At 34.5% G+C, this 15,180-nt stretch overlaps 1 protein-coding gene across 1 annotated transcript; it reads left to right on the forward strand.

The window, feature by feature from the left end:
• Positions 1-1,800: 1,800 nt before the first annotated feature.
• Positions 1,801-2,880, forward strand: GPR15 (G protein-coupled receptor 15). Its single transcript, XM_044666949.1, has one exon. The coding sequence runs from the start codon at positions 1,801-1,803 to the stop codon at positions 2,878-2,880; it is 1,080 nt and encodes a 359-aa protein (XP_044522884.1).
• The last annotated feature ends 12,300 nt before the right edge of the window (positions 2,881-15,180 follow it).

Genomic DNA, 15,180 nt, shown 5'->3' on the forward strand with positions numbered 1-15,180 from the left:
TTTGATTTTTTGTAGTCTTGAGGGACCTCTCCCAGTTTCTACAATATTTAAAAAATCACTGAGAGTGGCTCAATAATCTGAGCAAGTCATTTAGACCTGGTTTCTTGAATTCCTCAAAATCAGCCTAGCATTTTCTTACTATTTTCCAAATTATCTTAATTTTAGATTTCAGTTTTCTAATAGCTATTTTTATTCCATCTTTTTTGAGTCCCAAGAGCATTGTCTTTGGTTGGGGAAATAGAAGAATAACTTTTTCTTTTTACTCTTCTTTTTTCCTCTCTAGGTTTAAATACCTTTCTGTTGTTCTTAATTTTCCTCTCTGGTCTCAGATCATTCTAAGCTTTAATGTTCTTGACACTATTTTTAAGACTTCATTTATATTCATCCTCTACTATCTGCCTTTGCTTTCATCTCCTATAAATGATTATTTAAAATATGAAGTGGAATAAAGGCAAGAATTACAGCAATATAAGTGAAGATAACTCTAAATGGAAAAAATCAGTTCAGCTGAAATACAATGGACAAAGTGCTGCTAAATTATTAAAGTTAAAACATATACCTCCTTTTCTGGTTACAAAAAGTAATTAGCAGAAGCAGAAAACAGTATGCACTGTCAGCCACAATCATTCATTTAGGCTGCTTTGTTTAATTGTTTTCAGGGAATGTACTTTGTGGAGATTTATTTTCATGTTGGTTAGTATACTTGTATCCAAACAAAAACAAGATAGAATGACAAAATGTAAAAAAAAAAAAATAAATGCTGTAGTACTTCCTCTTGGCAATCTTTCCAACTCAACACTCAGAAGTTGTAGGATGGATCGCTTATGGCCAAGTAGATGCCATGGTTCATATTTAAACAAGAGTGTTTCATTTTTTCCAGGATTCACTTATTAAAGGCTCAGTGCTGGGTTTGAATAGGGGTGTACAATGGACGTAGAAGTGCTGTCTGAAAACTGAGAGGTGTCTTTCATGTCCTTTTACCAGGGTAGGTTTGTGAAGGGATTTCCTTGATCATCTCCTGGTTCCTGATCACTTATGGAGATTCTTTTTGTAATGTTGCCAGACAACAGAGTTACTGAAAGAAGATAAAATTAAACTATCCTATAAAGTACCTTATAAATGCAACCCATTGTGGGTAGTAGAATAAGGATTCAGTTAGTCAAAGGAAAAGACCTAGAGAAAAGAGCAGTGAACCTGGAGCTATTTAGTCAATCTCTCAGGGCTCTAAATTGAAACAACCCTTGCCTTTTATCATTCCCAGTTATAGTTTCTCATTTTTTTTCACCTCTCATGTGCATATGGGGTTTTTTACTATCATTACCACCACAACCTACCCACCCTGTAATTCTGAAAAGAAAACAATACCATTCAAACACCTCAAAATAATACAGATGATTTCTAAATTTCAGGAAAGAAAAACACCCATTACTTTAAAGGAAGGCAAAGTGTCCCCCCCCCAAAATTGAACTTGCTTCCTTTTAACTGTGACCAAAAAGTCTTAAAAAGCAAGTTTAAAGTTTTAAAGAAGACAAAAAAAAGTCTTTGCCTCATGGTTAAATGCAAATAAGGATAACCACAACCACAACCAATCAGAACTAGACTTTGTGCTGTCCCCCCTCCTTCCCCACCTTTTATTTTTTTTGTTATTGGTAGAAACTAGATTTACAAGTGTATTTTGATGCTCTGCTCAGCAGCTTTAAAGTGGTGGAAAAAGAAGTGGCCACTGCATGAAACAACTTGTCTCAAGACTTTAAAAATCCTCACAAACATCTCAAAGGTGTGAGAACTTGAATTTTTGAGATGGATGAGACAACTCCCCTGAGCTATATGGATAACTATGCTACTAGCCAAGATCTTGACTTTGAGGATGACCACTCACATGTCCTGTACACATCCATCATCCTTCCAATTTTCTACACTGTTGTGTTCCTGATTGGTGTTGTGGGGAACCTGATCCTGATGGGAGCCTTACATTTTAAACGGGGAAGCCAAAGACTGATCGACATATTTATCATCAATCTGGCTGTCTCTGACTTCATTTTCCTTGTTACGTTGCCACTCTGGGTGGATAAGGAGGCTTCCTTAGGACTGTGGAGAACTGGCTCATTCTTGTGCAAGGGAAGCTCTTACATCATTTCAGTCAACATGCACAGTAGTGTCTTCCTACTGACCTGCATGAGTGCTGAGCGCTACCTGGCCATCATGTGCCCCTCTGCATCCAGGAAATTCAGGAGGAAAAACTGCACTTATGGTGTCTGTGTCATTGTCTGGCTTGTCTCCTGCCTTCTGGGGCTGCCCACTGTTTTGTCCAGGAAACTCACAATGATAGAGGAAAGACCCTATTGTGCAGAAGAGCCAGCCACTCTCTCTAAACGTGCCTGGGCCTTAGTGTCTTTAATTTTCACTTTTTTTGTCCCCTTGCTTAGCATCTTGACTTGCTACTGTTCTATTGCAAGGAAACTGTGTGCACACTACCAACGATCAGGAAAACACAACAAAAAACTGCGAAAGTCCATAAAAATTATCTTCATTGTAGTGGTAGCCTTTGTCAGCTCCTGGTTGCCTTTTAATATCTTCAAGCTGTTGTCTATCATCTCTGGGCTACAAGAAGAACCCTTCCTTTCCTCAGCCACCCTCCAGGTGGGTATGGAGGTCAGTGGTCCTTTGGCATTTTCCAACAGCTGCATTAACCCTTTCATTTATTATTTCTTTGATGGCTATATCCGGCGTGCCATTATCTGCTGTCTCTGTCCTTGTCCGAAGAACTATAACCTTGGGAGCAGCACTGAAACCTCTGACAGTCATCTCAGTAAGATCTTTGCCAACTTCACTCATGGAGAGGATAGTTCTAGAAAGAGAAGACGTTCTGTTTCTCTGTAAAAGTAGAGGAGTGAAATATTCTTAGGAAGATTTCTTTTGCTTAGGGGGATGGACAGAGGAAGATTCAAATGGTTTTATCAAGAAAAAGAAGGAAGGAGAAAAGTGTTGAGTGGAAAATTCTGTCGGTATTTTAAAAGTCTAAGGATAAAGAAACCTAAAGGTTTCGATAAAAGGAAATTACTATGTAAAGGAGAAAAAAAAGGTTATAGAAGTGACTGAATCAATTGTTATTTATTCAAGTGGCTTGTCTTCTTACTGACCATTGCCAATCAAATGCATGATTTATGAGGATTTTGTTGTCCTTGGACTCTTGAGCAATGACTCCTACTTGGTATGATCTCTTCAAAGTGTTTTGTGATATACTTTCAGGCTCTTTTTCTCTGCAAAGAACTATCTCATCTCTCTGGAGCCTGAACATCTACTGGAAATACTCCGAGAAAATGAACATATTTTGGTCACTAACTAATGTAATCACAATATCTTGGGTGAGCTTTATATGGTGTCTGTCCTCAGTTTCTAATGAGAGATCTAAATCAAAGGTATCATTCCAATCCCATTGGCTTCTAAGTCATCCTTTGCCTTGAGTCCTTTCTATATATTCATAGATTGGAAGGCAATCCAGGGAGGCTAGAATCAGGTTGGACCGAAGGGGAAGGAGGGTGGTGAGTAACACTGAAAAAAAATTTTTTTAACCTCCATGAATGCTGACAGCCCCTCCCTATCTTAGGAACTGCCTTGAACTTGCTCTCCTTTTTAGTTTGTTGAAAGTCTATAAGTATTTGGGTCAAGAAAGCAAAAACAAGTCAAGCTCCATCCTTAGAAAGAGTTTTGGCTACTGATCAGAGAGACTGATAGAAGGGTATTTTCATTATAATGCTTTAAGTAAATGAATTTTAATGGTGTTTTGTTATGTGTGTTGTGCTCTCTCATTAGTAATAGCTTCATAAATGACTGTTTTAACTTTCTGTAATTATATGGCTTTAATTACATAGGTGTGCAATGTAAAACATGACTAACAATCTAATTGGTAGCCCTTGGATTTCTAGATTCAACCTAATGGAATGAACAACCAGCTTGTCTTTAAACTTAAATCCCAGGATCACATTTTGCTATGGTACCATTCACTCTGTAGATAAAATTTAAAAGTATGACCTATTTGTATACAATGTTCTATGCTATCCTAGAGAGAAAAAAATGGCTTTTTGAAATGTTACTGATCTTTAACATATAGGGTAGAGCCTTTGTCTTTAAAAAGATATTTGTCTTCTTGATCAGAGATACTAACAGATCTGCATTTTTATAATGATGTTTCAAGTTGCTGATTTTTAACTAGATTTTAAAATGCATGTTGTACTCTTTCATTTGCAATAGTTTCATAAAGGAATTTATAACTTGCCTTTAATGATGGTTTTTCCGTAGAAAAACCATTCAGACCCCAGGTCTTTTTAAAAAGCCATCCTTTCTTCAGTATAAGATGTCTTTATTGAAAAAATTCTAATAAATTTAATCAAAATTATATTGGTTATAAAAGGAAAGTATTTATCTAATAGTCCATATGACAAAATATTCTGGGAAAACTTATAATCAGTTTAAAAATAACAAGATCTCCTAATGTCAAACATAAAAACTAAAATATATGAGAAAAGAGAAAAAAAATCAAATCTATACAAAAGAAAATAACTTCATTTTAAGGAATAAGTCAACTTAATATCTCATTTATTTTACTGATATTCCAGTGACAATGGGGAAGATAAGAGCTCATTTTATAGTTTGAGAGCCCATTGAAGATAGTAGTTTTTGTTCTTGCTTTGTTTTAGAGAATTTACTTTTATTTTATAGTTTTATATAAGGCAGTGTCATATTTCATTTGATAACTCATTGTACATAGCCCAATAACTTTTTAAAATCTTCGTTATTTAATATAATTAAATTCCAGATTTCACACATAAGCTTCCTTGAAGTTGGAATAAGTGTAGATTACTAATTAGAAACATAGCATCAGGAAAAGGAGTCAGGCCAGTAGTCTTTCCATTTACTAGGAAATTCAAATGACTTAAATTCTACCTAACATCATAATATTTGTCACTTCCTTATAAAAATTTTCATTTATCTCTTTTAAGGGATTTGCCTGGATATTTTTCAAATAGCTTAATTTGGTTCTGTATATTTAAAACTCAACTTCGAGGTTGTGGATCTAAAATGCATTAATAAAGATTATTTATTTTCCCTCTGAAAACTCTTTGTTGAGATTGCCAATGGTACATAACTACTTTTAAATATCAACCCCAAATTGTAACATATCCCTGCACTAATTGTGCATGCAAGAATCCCTATACTAAACAAAAGAATCTCTGTAGTAAACAAAATTTGGACAGAAGAGACTCAAATAGCCATCAGTTAAGCAAAAACAAAAAATTAAAAAAAAAAAACCAAACAAGTTCCTTGTCTGAATTGACCAATTGTTTGTTTGAACTGACATGTCAAGATAGATAAGACATTGATAATTATGGACATGATTTCTGAAAGTGGAAAAGGATCACCTTTGTAACAAGTTTTGATAACAAAATAATTTTTGTAATGAAATGTAAACTATGTTACAGTATATAAAATTTTGAAATCAGATAGATTGGTGATTTCTTTCAAATACATTTTAAAAATTATTTTTGTCATAATTTATTTTTGGAAGGGAAGTTTTTCATCTTTGTAGTTAGAAGGTCTTCTCTCATTAGAGATCTTCAAGTGATAGCCCAATGACCACTTGGAATATTGAATACTTTTGCAATATATTTGCATGTGAATTTGCATGTGAAGGTTTGACCAGATGGTTCTTGGGTTCTCATACAACTCTGATATTTTATAATCAATGATTCCTTAAATGTTATCTTCATGATAATAGGAATATTGCTTTAATGTCAAAAAGGTACATATTACTAGGGATTCCTGTGTAAAAATAGCTAATAATAATAATAATAATAGATAACATTTATTAAAAGCCTATTTGCTAAGCATTTTATAATTATTATCTCACTTGACTCTCACAACAACTCTGGGGTTATTATCCCCATTTTAACAGATGAAAATCTGAGGTTAAGAGACTTGACTAGTGTCACATATAATTCTTCTGGATATAAGCACCCCACATCATCATTTGCCAATGCCAGGCTTGAAGTAAGAAAGGTTCATCTTTCTAAGTTCAAATCTGGCCTTAGACGATTACTAGCTGGATGACTCTGGGCAAGTCCCTTAACCCTATTTGCTTCAGTTTCTTCATGAATAAAATGATCTGAAGAAGGAAATGGCAAACCACTCCAGTACTTTGTCAACAATATCTCAAATCAGATCACTAAGAGTCAAATGTGCCTGAAGATGACTAACAACAACAATAAATAAATTACTTAGTTTCTTGGACTTCATATAATCTTTTACAGAGTTTCCATCTCCATAAAATGAGAATATTTTTAAATGTCACTATCTAATTTGGCCACTGAATACTGAGGCTTTTAATCTATTGACAGAACTAAATAAGGCTCAGGGGAAATGAAGAAGTAAGTCTGGGCACATAAAATACCCTTGGAACAAAGGGAAATGGGATATTTTGGAAGTAAAATAGAGACATTTTAGCTTTTCTCCTTACTGAAAAATAGTCACACATGACATATTTTAAATTCATTTTTTTTATTCTTAACATTTTTTGATGTGAAAAATATCACTGAAAAGTTTTTCTTTCCATTTTTTTCTCCCTCATTTACATCATTCTAAACACTCAGGTTTATTAAAAAACTGTTTGAGAAATGTTAGACCAAATCTAAGGTTCCTAAAACATTTTTTGTGTCATTAAATTGGGTCAAGTCAATGAACTTTTTCTAGGAAAAAAAATATTGCTAATTGTATAGATTACAAATGAAACCAATTATATTGAAATGCAGTTTTCAAAACACTTAAAAAAAAATCCACAGACCCCAGATCAAGAACCAGTAGATACTATCCAAGGTCTTTTCCAACTCTAATGTAAAATTCCCATAATTTCATATTTAGGACAAATAGTAAAACAATCACTTTGGAAATTGCCACAGATTGCTGCTGCTTTTAAGTTTTTAATTACACATAATGTTTATCACTTGGACAAAGGATTTTCATGGACAAAAAAATGAGACCTTCCCATATAGCCACAGGTTCTTTTTTCTTCAATCACCTGTCATTTGGTAATACATAAGTGATACTTTTGCATTTAAAAATTTATAAATATATAAATGTAATGTAAATTTATGATATAAATAAAATATATAACTATATAATTTCTAACAAGCAAATGCATACACACACACACACATACACACCCCTCACTACCACCACCACCACCACTATATCACCACTATTAACACTTTATATCATTAGAGCCACTTTCAGATGAAAACTAACCTGGTTTATGTTTTTCCAAATTTCTCCAATTTTTCAATTGCATAGAGCCACATTTTGCTCTCAGTTGAATAGAGGCAGTTCTCCCAAGTAGACAGGAAGCTATGTTCATGACTGAATATGAAATATGCCTGGAGGGTCACAAGTATATTTCTAAATTGATGCAGAAATTTCAATATGAAAGTGAGCTGGATGAAAAAAATCTTCCTCTGTGATTCATTTTGGCTATCCAAACCACCCTTCTCTCTAACAATATCATAAGCTAGCAATGACTTGTATAATGTACATGCCACAGAGAAAAAAAAAATTCCCGGTAGCTCTTACTCAACAAAAGCCACAAAATGATAGCAATGCCTTTTCTCTATCACATTGAATTCAAACTTTACCGATATGGTCAGACTTTTAAGAACTGGCTGAATTATTAAAGTTGCTGCCCACTGTCAAAGGGACAGACTTGTCTAAGGAAACCTGATAGGGGGAAATCAGAGGAGATAAGTCTTACTGCCAGAACCTTTATTACTATTGTCAAATGAATGTAACTTTTTCCCTTTTACCAATCAAGGGATTGAATTGGATTGTCTCTGTAGACACCTTTAGGTAACTAAGTGAACAGAAATGTGCCTTGTTTTTTATCAGGTCTATTCAGATACTTTTTATTTTTTTTATAATCAATAATGAATATTGGTTCCAAGGCCAGAGAGCAGGAAGGACTAGGTAACTGGAGTTAAATGATTTGCCCAGATTTACATAGCTAGGAAGTGTTTGAGGTCATATTTGAACCCAGGACCTCCCATCTTCAGTCCTAACTTTCCATCCATTGAGCCACCTAGTTGCTCCAGTCTATTCAGATACTAAATAAAACAGCATAGATTTTTTTTCCAGGGAAAGTGCAAATGCATGCAAAGAATTTACAGTTCCAAAGAATATACGATAATTAAGTCTTGTGTTATACTACAAAAGCAAGATTAGATCTCAGAAATCTTTGATACGTTTTAAACTCAGTAATAACCAAAGTGGAATGTTCAGTCCTTTACCCTAGGGTACCAAAATTTTTAGAGAGCTGTCAGTACTTATGCTTCTTCAACAGCTTAGAAACAGCAGATCTTAGTGTCTTATTAGCAAGAATTAGTTAAAATAGGAAAATATCAGATGACCCTCTCCCCTCTCCACCTTCAGCAGCACTTTAGGCATGCTTCTCCTAGGACTGGTCCTACCCTGTTCCAGGCACATGGCTCTCCACCCCTAGAAGAGTACTTCAGGTATGTCAGGCATAACATTTGATGGAACTTTGTGTCTCAGCATTCCTAACCATTACCCCCTTAACAAAACTTGTCCCAAAAAATTGATTTGAGGATGCATTTTGTGAAATTGCTAAAATTGTTATAGATTGTTCTAAGGAAATTGTAGAAAATATAAACCAATTCATTTGTTTAAAAATCTTAAATTTAATATCCTATTGTTGACAACTTAATTAGATTAAAATGTTTAAAATATGTCAATTCATATAGCAATTTCTATCTAAATAGCTACGTAGAAATTTGACTTTTGTTTTCTATTTTGTTTTTAATTTTTGTTTTATATTGGACTTCTGACTTTTGTAAATAGTAATTCATTTTATTTCTTCACTAGAATTAGTCACCTAGAAATGCTGACAGTCATATAATTGTGATTCCTTTATTTGGTGACTCCAGTAATTCCCACCAAATTCTTAATATCATTATCTAAACCAAGAAATAGAAAAAATATTTTCAAATATCAGCATAATTATGCTTAAATACTCTAATTAAACTGCTAAATTGGCTACATATGGTAAATATAAAATGTGTTCATCTTGGACAGGTGGTTATCATAACATATTTCATACTAGTTATATTGTTTCAAAATAAATGTGTTCCTCAAAACAAACGCATCCAGTATGATGAAGTATGTCACATTCTTGATATTTTAAATGTTTTCCCCCTTTTCAATTTACAACATTCAGTGATTCGCTCTCTTTCCTCCTCCCATCCCCATGTCTATATCTAAGTGAATTCGCCAAAGACATTTATTAAGTATTGGGCACTGTCACTGTGAGTTGAGATAGGAAGAAAGGCAAAAATAGTCCTTATTCTCAAGGATTTTACATCCTAGTGTCCAAGGGGACTGTGAAAGATCTCCCACAGAAGGCAGGATTGGGGCTGAGTGTTGAAGTCAGGAATTTTAAGAAGCAGAAGTGACAAGGAAGATCATGTCTAGCAGGAGGGAAAGCCAATGGAAATTCATGGAAATAGGATATGGAGAGTTGTTTACAAGAAACATGAAGAAGAACAAGCATGGTGTCATGGAAAGATCACGGAATCTGAAGACATCATAGGATCATAGACTCAGCACTGAAAGAGACCTTAGGGGTCATCAAATCCAAGAATTTAATTTTACAGGAGGAAACCGAAGGACAGAGAAATTTACTTGTCCAGGGTTACCCAGCCAGTAAGTGATAGAAACAGGATTCAAATCTAGGTCTTTCTGACTCCAAGTCTTGTTCCTTAAATATTATGTTATGCTGCCTCCCTAGACCCAGAGATCTAAGTTCACTCTACAAGGGCAAGTAAAATGATGAGTTAATGAACAGAATCACATTTCCTAGAAGTAAGCCATAATTCTTTGTCTCTCAAGCTAAATCTTCCATGCTGAAAATACTTTCATTTGTTCTGGAGTTCAGTGGTCTAATTTACACCAAAAATACATAGTTTGGAGTGGGCTTTCATCTACCTGCAACATTTTGTGGGAAGAGCTTTACAAATTGTGGTTAGAGGACTGGTCTTGGAGTCAGAAAAACCTTTGACCCTAAGTCACTTATTAGCTGTGTGACTTAGGGAAGTCTCTGCCTCAGTTTCCTCACCTGTAAAATGAGGCTATTAATAGCACTTCCCTCCCAGACTTGTGAGGATCAAATGAGATAATATGAATAAATCACTTCCCAAGCCTGAAAACATTATATAAATACTAACTGTTATTATTAAAGCATCATGTTTGTGTTATTATTAACAGTGGCAGTGATAAAAATATTTTGTCCAAAATAAAATAAAATATATTGAGTAATTACACTAAGCTCCTTTCCCAGACAGTGATTTAGTGCCCTCTCTGTTACCCTTTTTTGGTGGCAAAACCAAAATTATTCAGAAAGAGAACAGAAAAAGGAGAGGATGAAACTTAGCCTGTGGTTGTTTGTTTTAGAATGTTGTTTTTTTTCCTCGTCAATTTACAAGATTCAGTGCCTAGTTCTCTTTCCTCTCTTCCCATCCTCATCTTGTCCTCTAAGTCAATCAGTCAACAAACATTTAGTAAGCATTTACTTTGAGTCAGGCACTGTGAGCAGAGATGTAAAGAAAGGTGACATCAATTATATGTTATCCCTGAGGGAGGATGGAAGCAGGAACCTCTATTTCTAGTGAAAATGATGTCTCTGTGTTGTAATTCTTCCTCGGGGGTATTCACACAAATAGTTCAATATTTGGAAAAGTTAATATCTTTTAAACTGAAACCTGAGCTTTGGCAATTTGTATAAGGGCTGGAATTTTATATCACAGTTTCACTGTGACTTTTAGAAAATATGTCCTGTCATTAAGGTATCTTTCTTAGAAAACAAATTCTTATTCTCTATGTATATTTTTGGATCTTCAAACTTTATCTTATCATACTTAGCTTATCCTTTTTGTTTGAATTATTCTCCACTCATACGTTGGCCCTAATTCTTCCCATAAATAATAATCCAATAATATTTAGGAACACTTGTAAACTGACTTCATAAGGACATACCGTAGTCTGAGAGCCATCAACTTGTATATAATTATTTTAATAATATTGTAATTATTAAATAATACATTATTACTAATAATATATAATTAATAATAGGTAATGATATATTATATAGTCATAATGATAGTTATAATATTATACTTTATAATAATAATGCTAATATACAGGTCATTTGGTACACACCCTTTAGGTAGTTTCTAAATGTAAATTTCTACTAAATATCATGTGTACTCTAGACCCTAAATCATACTAGATGAGGTTCTTTTCTTTTTTCTTTTTAAAAAATTTTAAAAAATTATTGTTATGCAAAATCCACTTCCATATTGGTCATTGTTGTAAGAACACACTCACATATAACCAAAATCAAAGATACACTGATGGGAAAGACGACTTCAACGGTTTTCTTTGGAAGGTTATTTTCTAGGGCTTGTATATGCTGTGCAGAGCAGCTACATTCACAACAAATGTGCAATAAATAAACCCCCTTTCTTTCTTTCATACTCCTGTTGTAAGACTAGATTTCAGAAAGCAGTATACTCATCACTTCTGAGGGGAATTGAGTGGGTAAGGATTCCTCTGTCTTAGAATATCAAAATTTTGAGGAAGTTGTCATGCTTATCCTCCCTCAACAGCTTGAAACAACAGAACTCAGCGCCTTATTAGCAAGAATAATTAATTAAAATAGGAAACTACTAGATGATCCTCTCCTTCCTCCCCAGTGGAGAAGAAGAATATGTTATTGCTCCTGGTAAAATTGAAAGATGAAAAAGTGCCTCCAAGTCCCTAACATTTTTCATTTCTTCCTCTGAGTAGAAACCACATGATAATAGTGGAAAGAAGCACAGAATAAGGAGTCAGAGGACCTGGGTTCAAATCCTGCCTCTGAAATAAACTACTTATGAGACCATAGGTGAAATTAATGACCTTTCTAGGCTTAGATTTCCTCATCTGTTAAATGAAGTCATTGGATTATATGGATTCTGAAGGTACCAGCTCTAGCACATTCTTTATATGAGAAAACTTTGTTTTAAATCCCCATTCCTTATATAATATGATTTTTTTCTTCATCCCAAGCCTCAACTTGAGAAACCCTCTTCTTCTAAATCTTCCTATAATTATACTTTCTGGAAGGAGCATGGGCCAACTCTAGGTTAATTGGAAAATACATTCAAATAATCCAGGGATACCACATGGTTTATTCCTGATGGTTTTGCTTTGGCAAATTACAGTCGAATTTGTTGAATTCAGTGCTTGTTTCTTACATCCTCAAAAATCTGAAATCATCAAATTCATTGCCTAATCTTGATAACCACAAGAGGAATAGAAAGGAGAAGGAGAAGAAAGAAGAGAAACAGCAGTATTTTGGGGCTCTTATTTTATTGAAAATATGTGCCAATCAGTACATCAGCAAGTATTCATTAAGCATCTACTGTGTGCCAACCACCATGCTAGGCGCTAGGGATGCAAATAGAGAATGAAATCATCCTCATTCTTGATAAACATTCCTCAAAAAACCCATTAATATTTAGTTGTTTGATTTTTGTAGGAACAAAAAGTTGATCTGCCTTATATATCTATTAAATTATTTGGATAGTCAATGTGGGTCATTATTTTTTTAAGTTTATTTAATTAATTTAGAATATTTTTCCATGGTTACATGATTCATATTTTTTCCTTCCCCCTCATCCTGCCCCCCTCCCGTAGCCAATGAACAATTCCACTAGGTTTTACTTGTGTCATTGATCAAGACCTGTTTCCATATTATTAATATTTGTACTAGAGGGATTGTTTAGAGCAGGGGTTGGCAACCTTTTTGGCCGTTAGAGCCATAAATGTCACATTTTTTAAAATGTAATTTCGTGAGAGCTGTACAGTGCTCACAGTGTGCGCTCCTGTAGCAGCACCTGAAAAAAAATTGACTTTATGGCTCCTGCAGAAAGAGCCATATCTGGCCCTCAAAAGAGCCAGATATGGCTCGAGAGCCATACGTTGCCGACCCCTGGTTTAGGGTCTACATCCCCAATCGTATCCCCATCGAACCATGTGATCAAACTGGGCCTTTATCTTATCCACCAAAATATACCTAACAGCTCCTATTGCTGCTTTTCTACAAGATTTTATAGGTGAATCAAGCCTTCCCCGTTCTTTGTCCATGCTCACTCAAAGAAAATCACCCACATTAAAGAAATAGTGGAGGTATGACTGTAGCCCTAACCAGAATATGATTTCTGTTTTAGTGTCAGAGTAAGAATTATAGTTGCAACTTTTTTTTCTGTAGTCACAAGGATTTGCTCTAATCACAGATCTCCTACTTCAGAGAATATTTTTTAAACTATTATCTTCTGCCTTAGTATCAGTTCTAAAAGAAGAACAATTGTCTATGGTCACATAGCTAAAAAAGTGCCAGAGGTCAGATTTGAACCTAATTACTCCTGACTCCAGGCCTCATGCTCTCTCCACTATGCTCCCTAGCTGACCCTATTTCATAGAATTGTAAATTTAGAGTTGGAAGGGAACTTAGAGGCCTACGAGTCCTACCTCTTTCATTTCAGAAATTAGGAAACTGAGGCTGGGAAAGGATAAATAACTTGCCCAGGATCACACTAGTTAAGTATTTAAGGCATAATTTAAACTCAAGTCTTGACTCCAAGTCCAGTGCTCTATCCACCGTATCACCAGAAATGAAACTTGACCCCAACTATTAACCCAAAATTCTTGCTCATAATTTTTGGTGATTGTAAGCTTTGCTTTAAATCTCCAATCTTTATATAGTGATTTTTTCCCCTTTATCTCAAGTGTCTTGACTTGAGAAACCTTATACTTCTAAACTTTCTTATTTTGATACTTTTTGGAAGGAATGTGAACTAAGTCTAGTCATGTAGGAAAAAACATTCAAGTAATTAATTTGTAAATTCTAGACCACTAGAAAAAAAATCAAATGAGAGTCAGAAGAGGAAAGGGATCTATGAATTCTAGTCATAGAAGACTCAGTTCAACTCAACAAATGTTAGGCAAAAAACTGTATTAGATAGTGGGGATACAAAGAGAAGAAAGAATCAGGGAGCTCATTCAGGGAGCTCATTCTACTGAGTGGATGTAACATATGCATAAATAAGCAAATACAATCATTTTCAGGAGAGAAAGAAACACAGCTGGCGGGGTAAGACCACGAGTGGGGGAAATTAGGAAAACTTTGTAATAGGAGATGACAGCCAAAGTGATAAAGGAAGGGGAGAAGAGATGAAGTGCATTCTAGGCTTGGGGAAAGATTTTGTCAAGTCTAGAAACTGGGAATGGAATGTTGAGTTCAACATTGAACATAGCTTGAATGTAGAGAAATGAAGGAAAATAATGTGAAATGTTTGTGAAAATAGATTGGAGCCAGATTCTCAAGAACTTTAGATGTCAGGCGGAGGAATTTTTCTTTTTTCCTAGAAACTGTAGGGAGCCATTGAAAATTGTTGAGCAGAGGAGTGACATGATTGGACTTATGCTTTAGTAAATATATTTGATATCATCTGTGTATAGGATAGATTGGAGAGGTAGAAAAGTGAAAAGCAAGGAAATCAATTGTTAGTCTAGAATCAGGTGATGAAGCTCTGAATTAAGGAAAAATATTCTGTGAGTGAAGATGAAGGGTCAGATGTATAAGGTGTAGAGGTAAGAATGAGATCAGCAGATGAAAAATTTGCTTTTGGGCAGGCTTTTCTGGTTCTGGAAATGGTAATTAAATCAACTCCATTATTCTTAGAAAAGACATATTGACTAGGTGTCCTGTGACTCAACTCATCATCCCTCTGATAACCTTGAATGAAATACCTTTGACTGCCACCCCTATGTATTTTACCTTTAAAATTTATATCCCAAATGCTTAGTATAGTCCCCAATACAGAATATACATTTACAAAATTTTTAAAAATTTATTCATTCATATCCTAATTTTTATTATTGTGGTAGCTACTCAATGAATGAAAAGTTAATGATTAATGGCTTCCTATACTTTTCCAATACCTCTGATTTTTTCTCTAACTTCTCTTAAAACTGTCAGAGATTTATTAAAATGTATCTTCTTTCTATTCAAACCAAGGA

This window comes from Gracilinanus agilis, chromosome 3 (genome assembly GCF_016433145.1).
Source record: "Gracilinanus agilis isolate LMUSP501 chromosome 3, AgileGrace, whole genome shotgun sequence".
Taxonomy (NCBI): Eukaryota; Metazoa; Chordata; class Mammalia; order Didelphimorphia; family Didelphidae; genus Gracilinanus; species Gracilinanus agilis.

Coding starts and splice junctions, on each gene's coding strand:
- GPR15 (XM_044666949.1), top strand. CDS start 1,801: ATGGATGAGACAACTCCCCTGAGCTATATGGATAACTATGCTACTAGC.